Source organism: Aquila chrysaetos, chromosome 6, assembly GCF_900496995.4.
Source record: "Aquila chrysaetos chrysaetos chromosome 6, bAquChr1.4, whole genome shotgun sequence".
In the NCBI taxonomy this organism is placed as follows: domain Eukaryota; kingdom Metazoa; phylum Chordata; class Aves; order Accipitriformes; family Accipitridae; genus Aquila; species Aquila chrysaetos.
The window spans coordinates 51,328,588-51,347,987 of record NC_044009.1 but is presented as its reverse complement, the minus strand read 5'-3'; the positions used below and the strand labels follow the sequence as shown (position 1 = coordinate 51,347,987).

The window sequence follows — 19,400 nt, the reverse complement described above, 5'->3', positions numbered from 1 at the left end:
TTCCCTCACTAGGCTCTAGTGCCTACAAATACAGCTGCTCAGCTATTTGTATTACAGAGCAGTGTATTAAAAAAAAGCCAGATGACTTTCCTTAGTAGATTTTTGGAACAGATTATTACTAAGTGAGCAATATAAAATCTCAAAGCTCTTTGAGAAGTTGCAGCATTATCCACATCTCACTGTTGCCCTAAATACAGAAATTCAAGCAATTCAGGAGAACTGTACAGTCAAGAAAAGAGATTACAAATGCAGAAAAATCTGACGTCTGTTAACAGCTTTGCTAAAAATATTCACTAACCCAGTTACCCCAATTCAGATAACGGTCTCCTGCACATCCTTTGCTAAGTGAAAGAATAATTTAGCAGCCAGAATCGTACTTGTGTATCAGAGATTCAACTTCCCTGTAGATTCCCAATGTAACCTTAAAAGTCAGCTTTTACCTCCCAAAGTAAGAGGTCATCTTTACCTCACTGGCTGCCACATGGACAATTAAATAGAAAAGACTGTGTCATAGCAACAATTGTGACTGTAAATATCTTAGTAAATTCAGGAATATTTTGTCTAAGAGTACAGCAAAAGTTATTGTAAGCCTTTGGGCCATTTGACATATAAGAAAACATGGTTTTCAGTATCATATTGTCCTCATGCAACAGAAATGTTTCACAGCAACTTCAAAACAACCACAGTTTTTCAAGAATCCTACTGCTCTCTGACCCAGAAGAGAGTCTCTTACACCAACCAAGAGCATCTCCTATCCATCATTTTAACTAGGTAGCAGAGTAGGATTTCTTTTAGCAGAGAGTGAAGAACTGAAAAAATGAATCGCTTTTTGCAAAGACATCTAAGAGACTACTATGAAATATTTAAGTCCTTATCTCTGAATACTCATTTCTCATGGGGAAAAAATCCAACATTCTTGGTTTCAATTAGACTCTACCTCATAATTTGAAAATATGCATTTTCTGAAGCTGTCATGGGACCAATTATTGATATTATAATCGGAATCTGATAACAATCACATGCATTTCCACAACATCCCATAGAAAGTCAAGATCCAAAGAGGTCATAAATATATAGAAATGGCTTGGCTCTTTCCAGTAGATAAATAAAAAAAGAGGAATCCATCAGAAATACTGCACCTGTGACTCCACATCTCAAGGATCCCATTTTGGATATTTTGAGGTAACAGGTTTTTTTGCTGTTGTGTTGGCTGTGGGTTTTTTAAGTACACAGTATTTTGACACTCGAGAACCCAATAAAATTAAATAAAGGTATTTTCTCAGTTCACAAAGCCATCACGCAGAAAAGCACCATCATCCAACATGTACCTTCCAGCGGAGCTGGAAAACCAAACATTGGCAACACCGCAGTCAAGTCAAAAGCGTCAAACAATTACTGAGCAACTCTAAATCACTTTTTTGCTTCTACACCTGCAGCGTCAGCTGAAGCACAGATTACCCCGTATTGCACACCCAGGCTGTTGTCTCAAATGACTTGGATCCAGTGTCCCTTCATTTTTCAGCCTGCTGCCAAAGCAGAGCTCTGCTGCCTCACCCTGCAGCATCCTGGTTCTCAACAATAGAATTGAGAGCAGACCCTGAACCAAGACTCATTCCCACACAGATACATGTTTTTTCAGTCATCCGAGTGACTTAGTAAATATCTTTTCAGAATGAGTCTTACCTTGGCATGACCTCTGAGTTTTAAAAGGCTGCAGCAACACAAAAGCAAACAAAAGAGGGAAAGTAAGGGGTCTGAAAGTAGTTGGTAGGTAATTGTGTTTGGTCTTGTTGGGCTACATTAAGACACAACATGTCAAGCTCAAAGGGATCCAACAAAAACAGACACGAAACATCCTATGCACAGGACTGCTGTATATGTTAAGAAAAAAAGAAAACAAACAAACCACAAATAAATCCTCTTGTGTAGAAGAGATCTTTTGATGAAAACATTCATGCCAAATTCCAAATGCACTTTTGTATTCAACTAAGCCAGCCAGAATTTAACAAGAAATGCATCAGCAACCAGACCGTCCCAAGCCGTGGAAGCTAATCAGTGGGAACTGGATTATCTGTGTTTCTTTTCCAAGCAGAGAACAGATCACCCCATTCATCTGTTTCTTCTATGCCACTGCCCCCTTTTCAACACGTGTCCACAACTCCCCTTTTCCCTATGCATACGGTATTACCGATGAACAACACAGCTCAGTTCAGGCACGCTGAAATCTTCAAACCAGAGAACTGACAAATACTGATGACACAAGTTATTTAACATTGTTCTCAGTGGGAAGAAAAGCCCACCTTTAAGAAAACACAGTTGCGAGATCTGCAGGTGTTACAGTTCTGCAACTTGCACTAATCCACTGCTTACAGAGTTAGAAATGTATGTTAGTGCCTGGAGACACATTAGTCATTTCAGAACAAGTAAATTTGGAAGAAAACAAATCCTAAGGTGAGTCATTTTAATGATAGCAGGAAGGACACCAAAGATAATGACAAGGGTGTCAGCACCTTGTCTAGTTAAAAACTGTCAAGAAAAACTAAATTAAATAATCTCTCCTATGTATCTGTTTTTACGGAAGCATCCCCCTCCCCGCTCCAATTCTCAAAAAACTACTACAGAGAAAAGCATATTAATATTAAAGACTTGTAAGTGGCATCTCATCCTTCATTTTATCTTTTGCAATAGCTTTTATTCTTCTGGCACAGTTTGAAACACTGAAACAGTACTTGGAGATGTAAGTACACATCACTCCCCCACAGCTTCCTCACTGCACGTTAAGCCTTCGTTTAGGGCAGGAAGCTTCAGGAGAAATCATCTCCAACGATGCAGAAAAAAAAGTACTCCCAGACTTCCCCAATACCGATAAATCTGACTGTACCAGACTGAAAAGCCATTTGCAAAAATGAATCGAAACACCAGTGACTAACTACTGCATCTCAGGGGAAGGAAACAAAGACTGCAACAAGCTGGAACGAGGTACACGAGTACAGATGCTGAATGGTCTAAACCTTCTGGTTTAAACCAAAGGCATCCTGCAGGAGCTACCAGAGGAAAAAAGACAACACCGAGAATGGCATGAGACTACAGTTTCCAGTTGTTGGACAATCTATCTTCTTGAAATATATCATCTATGTTTTAAGTTTCAAAGCTTTAAGTAGGAATCCATGTTTTTGACAGGCTAGGTATGCAGGATGAAGATATTTTTAGATAAAGATATCCAAATGGGATTAGAAAAAGATAAAAAGAGCTTTTGATGCCCCAAGAAAACACAAAAGGGAAATTGCTTTGGTGAAAATATAATAAGCTTTGTATTTTGAATAAATCATATTTCTAGCACCACCAACAATAAACAGAAGCTATTTTCACACCTTATTTTTCACTACTTTTTTAGAAAACAGAAGAGCACGCAGAAGTTCAACTTCATCCAAGAAGCACACATTGATCCGTGTTGAATAATCTTCCTCCAATTCAGCACTTACAGACAAGCTTGAAAGAATATCCTTTCCAGGACAGAAACAGCAGAGGACTCAGAAAAGAAACAAACAGAAATCCCCCAAACCACATTGTCCTCGCGGAAGTGACTATCTACGCTTAAATCTAGCAAGAACGTGCCAAGCAGCGTTTAACAAGCCGAGGATTTTGCTTCGAACCTTAACTGGAAGGGAAGTATCTCTGTCTCAGGAGCACCTTAGAAAACTTTTGGTTTGGTGCCAACAGAGTCCCAGGAGCCGAATTGGCTGCCGCTCATCCTGACACCTGTGGTGCAGCCTGGGGAAAACCCCCGAGCATCGCCTACCACGGGGCTCGGTCAGACACGAGGGCATTGCTCATACGGGCCACTCGCTACTCTCCGAACAACAGCACACCCTACCCCTTTGGATATTCCATGTTTCAGAGCTCTACATGAGCCAAATCCCCATGCAAACCCGCAGCCTTTCCTTAGGAAAGCTGCCTTCCCATCTCATACTGACCCAGCCCAGGTTGTAGGATTGGACAGATGCAAAGGCTGGTGGTGCAAAAGGAGAATGTTTGGGGTTTGGAGAAGCTCAGAGACCTTTTTGCAAGCCCTTATCGAGACAGATTTTTTTCCACTGACTTACGTTATGGGAGAGTAAATAGTATTGTAGATTACATTCGTTTCAGTGCTTTATGGGAGTATCACTGTGTCAAGAAATAAATGTATTGTACTTCTTGGTAATTAGACCCAGAACAGTTCTGTTCTTTAGCCAACACACAGTAAAAACAGAACTAAAAAACTACTGTGCCGGTCATCTCATCAGACCCATGCTTTTAACCTTCTACACAAGCTCCTGAAAATAAGTGTGAAGCACAGCAGCATGCCTTAAGAAAACAACTACTCTCTTTAAATATCAAGCAGGTGAGCAGCTCCCTGAATGGCTACCACACCAGTTCTTCAGTAAATGGAATCATTTCTTCTGCAAGGCACAGGAAAGCCATCTGGACCCAGTGGAATCATCTTGCATTTGTTCTTTCCCAAATGAACAGGAATGTGCTATGATCTATAGACTTCCGCTTCTTCCCGAGATACCTACTGGCTTAAGCTACCGAGAGAAATCACCCCAAAAAAGCAAGTGCCAGATCTGTCAGTCTTGTGCTGCTGCTGCTCTTGAAATAGCCTGACCTGAAAGCAACATAGCCCAAAGCCACAGGGGAACGGGCACAGCACATCGTGGTTCATCTCATCCACAAAACAGGAAAATGCAGCAGGTTAAAGACGTTCGCGGCTTATGCCAGGTTACAGGAAAATCTTAGGGTGTAGGAAGATTAGCAACACTTTTGAAAGAGTTATTTTGCCAGCTCATGGTGTCTTCAGATACCATCAATTCCATATAAATGTCATGCCTAGCTATGCCAGCTACTTGTATCTCACAGTAGTCCTTCACAAAAGCTTTCATACAAAACTTGCTCAGACTTCACTGGAAAAGAAGAGGTGAGCAGAGCTGGAAAACACACCAAAGAGGCTGGGAGACAAAGCAAGCATTAGCTTCCCAGATTAAGTATTCTGCTAGGAAAATGGCATGCTACATATCCACTGACGTATTTTATACCAAGACAGAAGTTCCACCTCACTTCACATCCTACATCAAACCGGTATGAGCTTTTTATAAAAGGTATTTATAGATATGTCATGAACAAATCCTCCATAAGGAGAATTGTTGTGCATTTTGAAGTAGAGATGGATGTTTGCCTTTTGTTAGAAGCAATGTACCACACCCCATGAAAAAAGCCATGCAGCACAGGGTAGTTTTTTTAAATATCTTTTTTTTTTTTTTTTTAACTAGTCATTTATCTACTATCCCAGGGGATTCTTTTAGGTCTGTCTTAACCACGGAGTGACAACTGCTTAACAGCATACAGAGATCTCTGTACAGCAGGGACTTAAGAACATGTCTTCTTTTCATTTGTGCAAACTGCTGACTTCACCGGCATACATGAAATAAAAGGTAAAACATATCCAAGTATTCTAGGGAAGGAAATAAGAGAGAATCTCTCCACAAGGCATTCCAAACAGTACTTACAGCAGAAAGTATTTAAAAAAAAAAAAAAAAAAAGAAAAAACCACGAGCCTGCTCAGATTCCATCCCTCCCGCTGCAAAGGAATCAGCCATCATTTTTTGTTTTCCTTTATTTCATGGAATATGACACTGCAAAACAGCAGTGACCATTGCACAGTAGCAGAGTACCAGGTGATGATTTTTTTTTGTTTGTCAGTTACGTGGAATGTTTCACGGATGCAACAACAGACTTTTCCCCCGTGTGAGTAAAGCACAATCCCGCAGGGACCCTCCCTGTTTACCCTGTAGCTCTCCGCTGGTTTTCTCACGGGCAGTTTGCCGAGAGCGCTGGCAGAGTTACGCTAAAGCCCCCCAGCTCGGGCAGCGAGGGTCTGCGGAAGGCTCTGCGCTGCCCGCCTGACACCGAGCGCACAGCAGAGAACTGCAGTGCTCAGCAGCTCCTGCTAAGCCGGGCTTTACACATGCCCTCACGCTGCAGCTCGAAAAAGCAGCTGACAACCAGAATGAAGAGTCTTTTATCCCCTTTCTGGTAATATTAACATGAGGTTTCTGAGCTGGCTAGAAAGATTCGGTTTAGACATTCTCCTTTCTAAACAGGAGGTATTTGTCTGAAAAATGAGTTTCAGATCAGCCTTGTACTAAAAGGGAAGCAGGCACTCTAGACCTAACAGAAAAAATGAGATGAAAATACTGTCTCCTTCACGACTCAATTCCTAAATATTTTACCACAGGGGAGGAGGAAAAGGGCTGGAAGCGCTCTCTCCCATAAACCTAAACCAGAAAAGTATCCTCATGGGGAGCATCCCATCAGGTGCTGAGCCTCTCTGCACCTTTCCTTTGCAGATGCTCGGGAATAAAAGCACTCAAAGGAACAGGGAGAAACGTGAAGAAGCCTCACGCCAGAAGACTCCCTCAGTTGCTTACTACAGCAAACAGCTCCACGCTCTCCGACAAGACCATAAGAAGCAAGCCAGCTAGAAAAATACATTTTTAGGTATGTCAGCCAACACAATCAATCAGAGAGTCACCTTGAGGTTGCAGAGGAGCAGAAACATAAAATGAAACTGCAGTCTGTTGAGACTGTTGGGTAGCTAACCGCAAAAGAAAGCCATGGATTTACCACTGTCACCTTTTCCTGCCATGGTTAAAGATGAGATACATCTAAAAGGCTTTTATATTTTAAACTTCAAAGTACAATCAAAATACAGGGGGTTTTCTCTGTTTTAACCAAAGGAAAATTTAAGGTAAGACGTTTTAATCTTCCACGTTTCACTGCGTTACATGTGTAAAGCGCACGAAGATGGATGGAAGAGGCCAGAATATAAGACACCGGGTCAAATCCCAACTCCAAGGGGTTTAACTGGTTTGAACAGAGTTAGGACATTGCCCTAGGACTTCCCTGACGAAGAGCTCTCAACCACGCAACCACAGGCATCATAGAGATACAGCTTTAGTCACGGCATGAAAGATATCCTGGGGAAACTCAAGCCTAAGCTGTCCAGCTTCCTTCATTGCTGTTTGTTTTCAAGAAATACCATCGACTCATGATCTTTAATTTTTGTTGGAAAATCTGCTCAAGGCCCTAGGGAAGTATAATGGGAGATGATGGTGGGAAGTTCAGAAAGAAAGCATTTTCCCCATAGTTGTTTGTTGGGAAGGAGAAGTAAGTTTATTCAGACTTACTAGTCAGAAAAATAGACGTTATCTTTAAATCAATTATATTTATTTTTTTTTCTTACGTGATGACAGAATTCCTCAGGGCGGGGGGGGGGGGGGGGGAGGTTGGTGGTTTTGTTTGGTTTTTTTAAATTTTAACAGAGCCACTTTCTTTCCAGTATTTTATGGAACAAAAATAAAAGCTGCATTGCAGTGTTTTTCAAATGCTATAGTAAAACAAACTAACAAAAAAAGTGTTTGGTTCTGGTTTATTTTTGCTTTATATAATGTTTCTAAGAGCTTTTGAAGACCAAAATCCTGCTTTTCTAGAAGGAAGTCTACTCTGGCAGTGCCTTCCACCAGAATTGGGATTCCTTGCCACTGCCAGGCATTATTTGTTGCAGCTAAGCAGCCACCCTAAACCAGTAAATAACAACAACAAATACCACTTTCTACTAACGTACTGCAGTGGCATCCACTGTAGACCAAGTTATACACCAAAGCACAATGAGCCCAGTACTGCAAATAAAGAGGACAAAGAACATGGAAAGATTTTCATGTTCGTTTACACTTATAAAACCACAAATATCCCCAAGGAACCCCAGCCGGATGGTTTCTCTTTGGAACAAAAGCAGCTGTATTTGAGGACATATTGCACTAGTTAAGATGACTAAAATGCGCACCCAAAGAAGACCTGTATTTTGCCCTGTGAAGGGAAAGGCAAGGCATACTCTAAGCTTCTGACGGGATTTTCAAGGTGGCAAATAACCCCCTCAAAAAGACCCTGCCGAACTGAACACACATATAAAAATAAATATTTATATGTATTTATATAAATAAATACATGCACTTTTCTTGTTTCTAACAATTTTTTAAAACTTCCATGGTAGGAAATTGACAGTGACTGTTATTTTTCCTTTTTACCTTTAATAAAGTAATTATCTCCTGTCTGTAAGATATAAATACCTTTTTCAAAGCATCATAGTTACTGTTTTCCCAGACAACAGATACTTTATAGACAAAGATGCATTATACACTTGCACATTCACTTAGGTGGGAAAAAAGGATTCTAAACTCTACTTCTCTTAAGAAAATAGTATTGTTAAGGGATTTACAGTAGATGTACTTTGATCTACTTTTAGTATGTCTGAGGGTTTATTTATTGGGGGGAGGGGAATTTGCTGACATTTGTTTCTTAAACATCCAAATGACTATGCTACAGTTGCGCTTTCGTTCCAAACATTTGTTGACCAAAGACAGCCCTCCATTGCTGACTGAGATTGATAACCAATTTGATTATTCTATTGTTAACAGATTGTTGTGGGTGTTATGACTTTAACCTTCAAATAAAGAAAATTAATTTGGCTACACAGAAAACATTTAATAAAAAGAAATTAAGAAAAACAAGTTAGCCACTTCTGTCCAGAATTCAGCGATCTTTTTTCCTCGCTTTTCCATAACTGTTTGGCAACTTTCACGAAAAAAGTTTCTAAAAAACGCGAGGTTTTAGTAAGGATCTTGACAAATCGTACACGCGATTGCTCGTTCTTTGTATTGACAATTAGTATTAAGATCTCTTTATCATAGTACAGTATGGATCGCGTTATTGGTTTAACATAGTAGACCGATATGTAAAACAAAGTCCCAAAGACATGGGCCGGTTAGACAGCAAACCAAAAATGTACCTCAAGTTCAAGCACCCGGTGTTGTCTACGTCGACCCACCAAAACCAGCACCGGCAGACTTGTCAACGCAACCCCAACCCAGACACCCGCTATCGGAAAGCTCCAGCGCCGAGAACCAAAAAAAAGCAAAGGCACTTTCCTGTGCAAGGCTGATGAACGCGCTGCGCCATGTTCAATGCTCAGCAGAGGAGCCACATCGCGGACCACGGCGGGCCCAGATACACGCACGCTTTGTTCATTTTTAAAGCCTTTGCTATTGTCAGCAGCCAACCCCCTGCGAAGCGTGGGGAAAACGGAGAGTTTGGGTATGTCGTTGCTGCAAGCGGGTAGGGACTCGATTTTTTTTTTTTTTTAATGAGAAGAAAAAAAAAACTTCACCTGGCCTAGGTCATTTTAACTAACGATGCTTCTGCAGTCCCCACAGCCGTTCTGACCGGGACCCGCCGCCAGCCATGCGGGACAGGCACGTCGCACCCCCCGGCTCGACCACCTCTGGCCCCCGGGCGAGCAGCCAGCTCGGCTTTGTCTCGCCTCGCAGGGCTCCGCGCCCGCGCAGGGCGGCGGATGCTACGCGGACCCCGGCCGCGGAACTCTCCCGCATCCTCGGCGGAGGCTGGGGAGGGAATCCCACCGCAGCCAGCCCCGTCGTCGTGTCCCCCCCCCGCCCCGCACCCTACCCCGCGCACCGGGAAAACTTTCTCCCCGTCGGCTGCCGCAGGGGCGCGGCGGAGGCGCGGACGGCCGCCCCCGCGGAGCGCCGGCGAGCATGCCCAGTCACCGGCATGACATCAGCGCCGGCGGCGGCCGTCCCCGCACCCCCCCCCCCCCCCCCCCGGTCCCCGGGACCGACCGGCGACCCCCGGGGGGGGGGGGGGGGAAACGCAGACCCCTCACCCGCGGTGGGGACGGGAGGGGGGCACGACGGGGGTGCAGCCCCGCCGGAGGGGAGCCCCGCCGCCGCCCCTCCCTCGCTCCGCCGCAGCGGGAACAATGGGCGCGGAGCCCCGGGGGCGGCGGACCGGGGGTGGTGTGGGGGGGGGGGGGGGTGTCTCCCGGGACCGCGGGGAGGGATGCTTGCCCCGTCACGGCACCGCGCGGGCGGGGAGAAGGATGCGGCAGACTCACCCCGATGACCACCGTCTCCTCGCCCTTGAATTTGGGGATGAATTTGTCCCCCCGGAGGATCTCCGCCTCGTTGAGGGGCCGGAACCGGCACATCACTTTGATGCTGCACTCGGCGGGATCCGCCATCTCGGCGGAGGCGGGCGGGCGGGCGCCGGCCTCAGGGAGCGAACGCTCCGCCGGGCAGGTGCCGCAGACGCCCCAGCTGCCGCCGACCGGGCGGGGCGAAGCGGGGCGGCGAGAAGAACCGTTCAAGCGCCGGCAGCGGCCGCGCACCCCGGTTCGCCCCCCGCCCAGGCGCGGCTGCGCGGGGAGGGAGGGAAGAACGAAGGGCGGCGGGGAGCCCTCGCCCCCTCAGCGGCCGCGCCTCAGCGCGGCGCCTGCCGGGAGGCGTAGTCCGCGCGCCAGGTAACGGCCGCCAACGGTCCTAACGGTTCCCCGCCGCCAAGGAGGGCGGGAAGGAGGGCTTCTCCCCCGGGTTCGCGTGCCCCATTCTCAAAGGGTAGGTGCTCTCTGAGGGGAAATAAGACGGGAGCAAGGGGAGAGGACTGGAGCCAGGTCTGTAACCTGGGTAAAGGAGATTTGTCGCTGGCACGGGGCGGCATGCCGGCGCTTCGTTACGCGGCCCTTTTTTCCTCACAGAAAACAGCAGAAGCAATAGCATCTCTGGGCGACGCTTTGACCTTGTTCAATTTACAAGAAGTTTGTCACGATGCAGCCAGTGAATCAGCGTCTGGGAAAAACAGTGTCTGGAACCTGTTCCTACACTTCAGGGGTTTTGTCCTCCTCCTCCCTTTGCTCTCTGACAATGCTTCTTCCTTACCTGCTAAGAATACCTGCGACTTACCCTCCTGCCCCCAGCGCTGTGCCAAGGCTAGTTCATGCCACTGGATTAAAGTTATTGGAAATAGTCTAATGTATCACGCATAATCTCCTCCTCCTCCTCCATCATTTTCTCCCTGAAAGAAGCTAGAGTGCTTGAAGATGAACGTTAACAACTGTTGATGTCTTCTGGAAAGTTGCAGACAGTCCCTGGACTTCAGCAGCTCTGAGCAACTTTTGAAACTGGTATCCTCCAGAGTACCAGTTTCATCAAATTAGCCTTAGTCATACAATTAAGATGAGTGGTCACTTCTTCAGTATTTCTACAGAGATTTCCCTTTCCTCTAGCCACAGTGGTTGTCCTCATCACCTGATGTGGATGCAAGAAGAGCAGGCTACTTACAACGGCTCTCATGCCCTTCTTAAAAGCAATTACATCATGGAGAGTTAGCAATGTGCAGCATGTGATAAGACGTTATTATATAATGTGATTTATTCCCGTGGATTACCAATTATCTAGCCCTTTTATTTCTCTTATGTTTCAAGCTTTTTCCCTGAATAGCAAATTTGTTAGTCATGACAAGTAAGGGCTTAGTCATAAAAGACAACCATTTCAATGAATTAATCCTTATTTTTCTCCATTATCAAGAGCTCATTTTGAAGCAAGATAGGCAAACCTCTATTTTCCTATTAGAGCAGGTATAATCTGCCATCAGTAAGAATGCACTGAAGAGCCATCTTTTCTTAGCAGTTTTGTCACAAACAGTATTACATTGTCTGTATTGTAGACAATACCGTATTGTCACAAAGCTGCTCTTTTTACTACTTATTACCAGATTACTGGGTTAAGCAGCCTAGTCAGAACATTACTTTTCAGCCAGATTCAGGAGTGATCAGAACCTCCTTGAGCTTGTGAGCTTCTTCCAGGCTGTTCTGGATGCCTGATGGAAGGTATGATTTACAGTTTATTGGGAAACTGCTTCACATAAAACATGAACTATCAAGATACAGACAAAAGTAGTCATACTCCGCTGCTGTAATCTTAGGCATTAGCATTATTAATTTCTTTCATTTCTGAAACCACGCATTTTTTTCAGATTGCATACTTACAAGCATATTGGCTTTGTGTGGCAAGGTTTTGGTAGTGGCAGGGAGGGGCTACAGGGGTGGCTTCTGTGAGAAGCTACTAGAAGCTTCCCCATGTCCGACAGAGCCAACGCCAGCCGGCTCCAAGACAGACCCGCAGCCAGCCAAGGCCGAGCCCATCAGTGATAGTGGTAGTGCCTCTGTGATAACACATTTAGGAAGGACAAAAAAGTTGCTGGGACAGACAGAAACGGCAGCCGGAGAGAGGAGTGAGAATATGTAAGAGCAACAGCCCTGCAGACCCCCAGGTCAGTGCAGAAGGAGGGGGAGGAGGTGCTCCAGGCGCCGGAGCAGAGATTCCCCTGCAGCCCGTGGGGAAGACCACGGTGAGGCAGGCTGTCCCCCTGCAGCCCTGCAGGGAGGTCCACGGTGGAGCAGATCTCCACCTGCAGCCCGGGGAGGACCCCACGCCAGAGCAGGTGGGTGCCCAAAGAAGGCTGGGACCCCCTGGGAAGCCAGCACTGGAGCAGGTTCCTGGCAGGACCTGCGGATCTGTGGAGAGAGGAGCCCATGGAGCAGGTTTTCTGGCAGGACTTGTGACCCCGTGGAGGACCCACGCTAGAGCAGTGTGCTCCTGAAGGACTGCAGCCTGTGGCAAGGACCCATGTTGGAGAAGTTCGTGGAGGACTGTCTCCCGTGGGAGGGAGCCCACAGTGGAGCAGGGAAGAGTGTGATGAGTCCTGCCCCTGAGGAGGATGAAGCGGCAAAAATAACGTGTGATGAACTGACCGTAAACCCCATTCCCCGTCCCCCTGTGCCGCTGTGGGGGGGTAGGTAGAGAATCCGGGAGTGAAGTTGTGCCCAGGAAGAAGGGAGGGGTGGAGAGAAGGTGTTCTGAGATTTGGTTTTACTTCTCATTACCCTACTCTGGTTGATTGGTAATAAATTGAGTTAATTTTCCCCAAGTTGAGTCTGTTTTGCCCGTGACGGTAATTGGTGAGTGATCTCTCCTGTCCTTACCTCAACCCATGAGCCCTTTGTCATATTTTCTCTCCCCTGTCCAGCTGAGGAGGGGGGAGTGATAGAACAGCTTTGGTGGGCACCTGGCATTCAGCCAGGGTCAACCCGCCACAACAAGAAACACCACTATAGCTGAAGTTCGCTTGGGTTTATTGAACTACAGGCACCAGACTGCAAGAGAATTTTCTTGCTACCAGTACCACAAAAGTAAAAGAGGGCAAACCTTGATGTCATCTCATTTTCCTACATTTCAGGCAAGTTCTCCAGCTGCATACTGGTTTAGATCACCCTGGCAGATTAGATACAGTGTGACAGCGAGTTGGTTTCTCCTGAAGAAATTCTCAGGCTGAGCCAACCTCAGCTGGGACAGTTCACTAAACAGCCCAAGATGTCGGAGGTCTCCAAAAGGAATAACAAATCCACTCCTCAAAGACTGGGACGAAGCGGGACAGCCATAAGAGAACAATGAGATTCCACTTCTTTGCAGGTGAGCCACCAATCCAAGAAGGGGGCACAGGATAGAGGTTCTGAACAATGGCAGAATGTGGATTCTGATAGAGAGGTGGTCCCACGGAAATAAGGGAATAGATGCCTGGGCATTTCAGAAGTGAAAAACCAATTTCCTATCCACAGAGCCAAAAGAACGTTGCTTCCTTTCATTGCTTCTGGGCTCCAGGAATGAGCTTTGGAGTTGGGAAGGAGCTTCAGGAGAAAAAGAACAACAAGGTTGAATTTCTGCTGCCTTTAACAATTCAGTGCAATGAACAGACACCAGTACTGGCCAGGGGTGTAACTTATCAGCAGGAAGAGCGGCTTTAATGTAGGTTCCATTGATCCTGGTGTCTCAGCAATGGCCATCGAGACGAAATTTGATGATATGCTTGTGTCATCAGTGCTGAGATATGTCTACGGGTAAAGAGGTGGTAAAGGATTTCTTCCAGAAGGTACCAAAAAGGTTGGGATCCCCATGACAAAAAGCAATTTTAAATGTCAAGGATAGTTAGTGTCCCACAGATGCCAGAAAACACTGTTAGGAGTGCCTCAGGGAAAATGTTGACAAAGCCAGAACATAGCGCTTAACAGGAAGAAAAAGCAAGCAAGCAAGCAAGCAAGCAAGGAAGCCAAAGACTGAAGAACAGGCAATAAAATGAGCTGAAAAGTGCTGAGAAGGCAGCTAGGAGGAACTGAGATACAGAAACTAATCTGCATACCCACACATCACCAAAGGCAAGGAGACATATTTATAGTTTAGGAGCGACTGGGCTAAAAGACCATTGGTCCAGGTAAAGGAAAAATCTATATAGCAAAATGTATAGAATCTGCATAACTGACACTCTCAGTCACCCAAGATGATTATCGCAGAAGCAACATTTCCCTTGGTCAGACAGGTAATGATTTCTTTGGTGATCCAGGGCCACAGGGTTGCCTTTCTCACACCTCCACAGAAAGGTCAGATTTGCAACTAGGGTACTGCCAGTCAAAAGATACTCCATCAGAAAATGTTTGGGCTATGCTAGCGGGGAGTTTAAGAACAGCCAATGTTTCTGATTTGCAAAACACTTCAATATATGCTTACTTTAAAGTATATATATTTAAAAGTATGTTAAGTACACACATAAATCTCAGTCTTCATATAAATTATTCACATTATGCAAAGTCATATATATCTAGTTAACTCACCTATAAAAAGATGGGTTTGCTAAAAATAAGTAAATCTGGTTTTACCACTTTGTATAAAACAGCAAAATGTTTTTGTTGATTATTCAATACTCAAAATATTTTTCCAAGTTACAATCCTTTCATTTGGATTACTCGATAAATAATCCAAATGAAAGGACTGTAACTTGGAAGAAGAAAAAAAAATTGTCTTCCTTAACTATAGGAAGCTATAAAGCAATCATAAAAATCCCAACTAAAGAACCCCGGACCCACTAAAAAATACACAACTCCAAAACACAACGCCTCCACACTGCACACTGAATTTCATTGTGAGGGAGAACATGTCCATTGTCAAAACCCCCCATCTTTATGCATGAAGATCCAGAAATAGTTAAACAGCATTACAGGCAGATGATGCCATCTTCTGGTGTCACTTACACAGCTGTTGATTTAAAACCACGATGACTAGTCTAGTCAGATCATCATCAGGAAGATAGGGGATGATGTTATTTTAAGCATCACTTTATCCCCAGGGCATGGTTCAATGAAATAACATTAATTCAGGAAGAGTCAGTGAAGCATTAACAGCGATGGTGGGAAAGCGAGCACCAGGCTGCCATCAATTCACAGCGAGCTGCCACCAGCCTGTCCCCAGGGGGTGAAGTCGGGGCACATGGGGCTACACGGCAGCTTGCTGAAGCAGGGCCTTACATCTCCGTCAAAAATCAGTCTGAACTGCCAGTGAGGTTTTGAAAGTGTACCTATTAACTGTGCCTAGCCTTGGTCAGTTGATCACCTTCTGCCCCATTAACTTCTTTCTGCTATCCTTAGGAGAGTTCAACAGCTGTCAGGCACAGTACTAGTTTATTTTTCAGACATTTCTGAATAGGTAAGATCTTGCCAGAATACGATTGGATAGGTATGGTGCTGTGGTCAGAGTCTTTTCATTGTACCTGTCAGAACTCTGAGGAAGTGGTTGTGTACTCCTGTCAGACAAAAAGATTTAGGCCAATATATATGTTCCGTTACAAGTTTTATCATTATCTGCTATAGTATAGCCTTGATTAATTGCCTCCCTCCTTCGTTTTCCCCTTGCTCTCTAATTGATCTTTCTACATTATCCTCCCTGTGTAATTACATTTGTATTAGAGTTAAAGCAGTGTGTAATGGATTGAAGCCAGACTGGACTAAACAGATTTCCCCATTCTTAGTCACAGAAACAATCGTAACTATAGAAAAGAAAAGCAGTGTAACTGGGGTACAGGGGAAAGGCTATTCTGGCACACTGTCAGAGCTCAAGACATCTCTCATTTTCTGCACAGGAGATTTTGGGCCATCGTGTCTCTTCATGCCTGCACATCCACTCGCCCCGAGACTGGGGTGGGATGCTGGGTTGCACTACATAATTTTTGCAGTTGGTACAGGGACCACCCCTTTCAACACTACTGCATACAGAGCAAGAATAGTGGACAAAGCCACTGAGGAGTGGACATAGCCCATGTTCAGGAAGCAGTTCAGTTGCTTCACTGTTATTCCCTTCTAGTTTTTAGATTTTAGTCCTATTCCAACTACATTAATTTTTTTTTTTCTTTGAACTGTAATTACTGGGTCACAATACAGACTGTGATTAGATGGGGTTAAATTCATAGCAAAATGTAACTTGCATGGGTGCTCTTCATTATTTTTTTGAGATTACACCATTAAAAAATGCATTTTGAGATACACTAGGTGACTCAGAAACAAGCAAGCCACTGAGAAAACAGGGAACTTAACTTAAAACTCCCTTTTCCTCCTGTATCACAGAAAGGCACTTCAGAAACAAAAACGTTTTCACATTAGGGAATGTCATTTTGGGTACTGACCGTCACTGCAGCAGGATGGCACACAATCAAACCAGTTTAGGGACACGCGAGAACCTCACATCACCTAGCTTCAGACACTGCTGTTGGGTTCCTGCAAGTAGGATGCTGGTATTCCTAGGCTCTCCCTTACGCAGTTCAGCGAAGATGCAACTACCTTCAGTCAGTTAACAGAAGTCATCTGAAAGCATTCTGAAGTCACTCCTTTAAGAAGGCTCTGTATTCACTAGCAGGAGGATAAGGCACAGAAGTTCAGTGCTTGGTGAGCTAGGTTCTTAGAAGTACAGAAAATGTATGAGTAAAAATCGCATCCTGCTTCCAACTCATTCTTAGCCAGTGGACTTTCTTACCAAATGGAAATGAAATCAGTATTACATTCCCCTTCTGGCCATTTAAGTAAAGCTTTGTAAAGAAAATTACCCAAATATATTCCCATTTCATACATATGCTATTCTTACACATTATCACTGGCCTACAAGAGAAATGCTGCCGTTAAATGCATTTAGGCACTCTGCAAATAGCTAGAAAGCTGCTTTATTTCTATGTAGGCTAGAGCAATGTAGCAGCTTATCTGTCAAAGACAAGCAACAGGCTCTGCAGAATTAAAAACTCCAGACAATGCAGTTACGGTAGGATGTGCTGGGAAGCACAACAGCCCTCATTGTGGATCTGCCCTGGCTTCAAGTAACACTTCCCTTACCCTGAAACGGCCTGTTCTTTTCCCGAGAAACCCCCTTCCAAGCAGCTGCCTGCTTCAGGGCACTTCCCAGGTACAAGTGGTTCCACACTGGGGCTCCACACGCTGACACACCACTGCCTCCACGCTGGTTGGTCTGGATGCCTTTCCTGAGAGATTAACCTGACCCAGGGTTGCTTTGGCTCACAGACAGCAATCACCCGTATCTAATGTCTTCCACGTAATTAGCTGGTTAGATCAGAAGAAAAACAATTATCCACCATGTGCCTTTGTTCACATGTAAACACTTGGACCTTAATAGCTAACCCAACTTAAACTGCCTGGGTCTGCTGCTACACAGGAAACATTTCCTCTCCCTTTTACAGAGATGCCTTTCTTTTTTCCTTCTTTCCCAATTAGCAGTTTACTGTGAAGACATGCTTTAATTTATGAAGGTTATTCTCCATCCTTCTAAGAAGTCTGAATATTGCAAAACCTAAAAGTAGAAGAAATGAGGAAGTGAGATTTGAAACCGTTTCTCTGAAGTCAAATCCAGGAAGTCAGTTGAGATGACAGCCCTGCATAAAGTTTAGTTTGCTGCAGCCTTCAGAGCTTTCCTGTTTGAAGATGTGAATTTCTACCAGGGCACTCTATTCTGAAGGTCAGAGCAGTTCTTCCTGAATGGTACTGGAAATAGAGGAAGGCTGACTAGGTGCAAGCATGATGCCGAGTCCACTTGAGGATAACTCTCTCACCTCCTGGAAGGCTGCACTGTCTGAAGATTCTGCTTCAAAAATCACAATTACTATAAGGAAATAGGAAACATTTCTGTTATTCTCTACAAAGGAGTTGGAGTAGTATAGGAAAATGGACTATCACGGAAGGCAAAGCAGTCTTGAAGTCAGAGCCTCAGGAAAACTGTGAAGGGCTGCAGTAACTGTCATCTTGTTTGCCAGGGGTTGCGGGGGGGCGGGGAAGCCACGCATACAGACTACTGTAGAGGATTAAGGAAGAGGAACAGCTCTGTAAAGAGAATATTGTTTAAGATATTGTTTGGAAAGGGGAGGAAAAACCCTACAGCAGAACTGGCAACAAGATGCCTACAATTAAAATACATATCAAAACTCCACTCAATCTATAGATTAAATAAATTAGATAAACCTTATTAGAAAAAGAATCATCATTTTCTAATATCTGACATTTAAGGGAAAACTCTGCACATTACACTTGTAGTCCAATATAAATTGCTGTAGATAAACTACATTCAAAAAATCTTACCTGAACATTCCCTAATACATAATAAAGCAGAAATCACTATTCAAATCATATTGCAGATATGCATGATTGCATGATGTTCAAATAAGGGGATTAAAGAAGAATGTCATAGCCTCAACACACACTTTTAAAACAGCACACAAAAATAACTCAGTCATTGGTATTCCCTGCTATATACCAGTATCAGGAGAAAGCAGAAGACTTTCTAACAATACTCCCCCCCTTTTTTAAATGAAGTTTTCTATGGACTACAGTATTATTCATCACACTCCTTTTCTTGCACTTGAGGCACACAATTAATCGCTAAAAATTCTTAAGATGACTATCATAGTTCAACTTTACAGAAAACTACATCAATACTAATTCTTTAAATGAAATGTATGGCATACTTACCATTATAGCCTTTGGAGTTTATGAAATCCTTTCCTCCACCTCACATTTTTCCACAATCTATTAAAAGTCAGAAGCTCCAGCTAGAAGGTTTTTTAAGTAATTAGATGAGGATTAGACTATACCAAGTCATGGATACACAGCAATCTTAGAGAAATCTTCAGTCCAATTTACCATGAAAGTGATCTACGTTTGTAGTGAGAAGAGTCTATGTTACAGAGCTCAGTAGCTGTCATTTGCCAAAGCGAACAACTTTCAATCTGCAGAAGAAATGACTTCACATTTTCATTAAACCTCAAAAGGGTTTTGGGAATATTTTAGAGAAGCAAGGTTATTTTTATCTATCAAGGAGAATAACTATTTTTCTTTTCAGACACAGTTTTGCAACAATTTTGCTTTCAAAAAAAATTCATTCATACTTCAGACTACATAGGTCACAGTCATTCCCAGAAATTAAGCCGGTTCTACAGAAAACCTCAGACATACCTGAAAAGATCACGTACATGTAAAGAACAATTTGTCAGGCAGCAGCAGTTCCAACGAAGACACGGTGCAGAAAGTGATAAACAAGCATGCATTTGCACAGGTGCCTCCCCCTTGTGCTGACACC

The 19,400-nt window shown here is 44.2% G+C and overlaps 1 protein-coding gene across 2 annotated transcripts in view; it reads right to left on the bottom strand.

Moving 5' to 3' along the window:
- Positions 1-10,305, bottom strand: part of KIF5C (kinesin family member 5C) — a 90,693-nt gene extending 80,388 nt beyond the window's left edge. Inside the window, exon 1 of one of the 2 annotated variants that reach the window (XM_030018425.2) lies at positions 10,007-10,305. In XM_030018425.2, coding sequence (XP_029874285.1) covers positions 10,007-10,132 — 126 coding nt within the window. In that variant the 5' untranslated portion in view covers positions 10,133-10,305. The remainder of the gene's footprint in view (positions 1-10,006) is intronic. The other variant, XM_030018424.2, reaches the window with a different exon arrangement.
- Between the last annotated feature and the right edge of the window lie 9,095 nt (positions 10,306-19,400).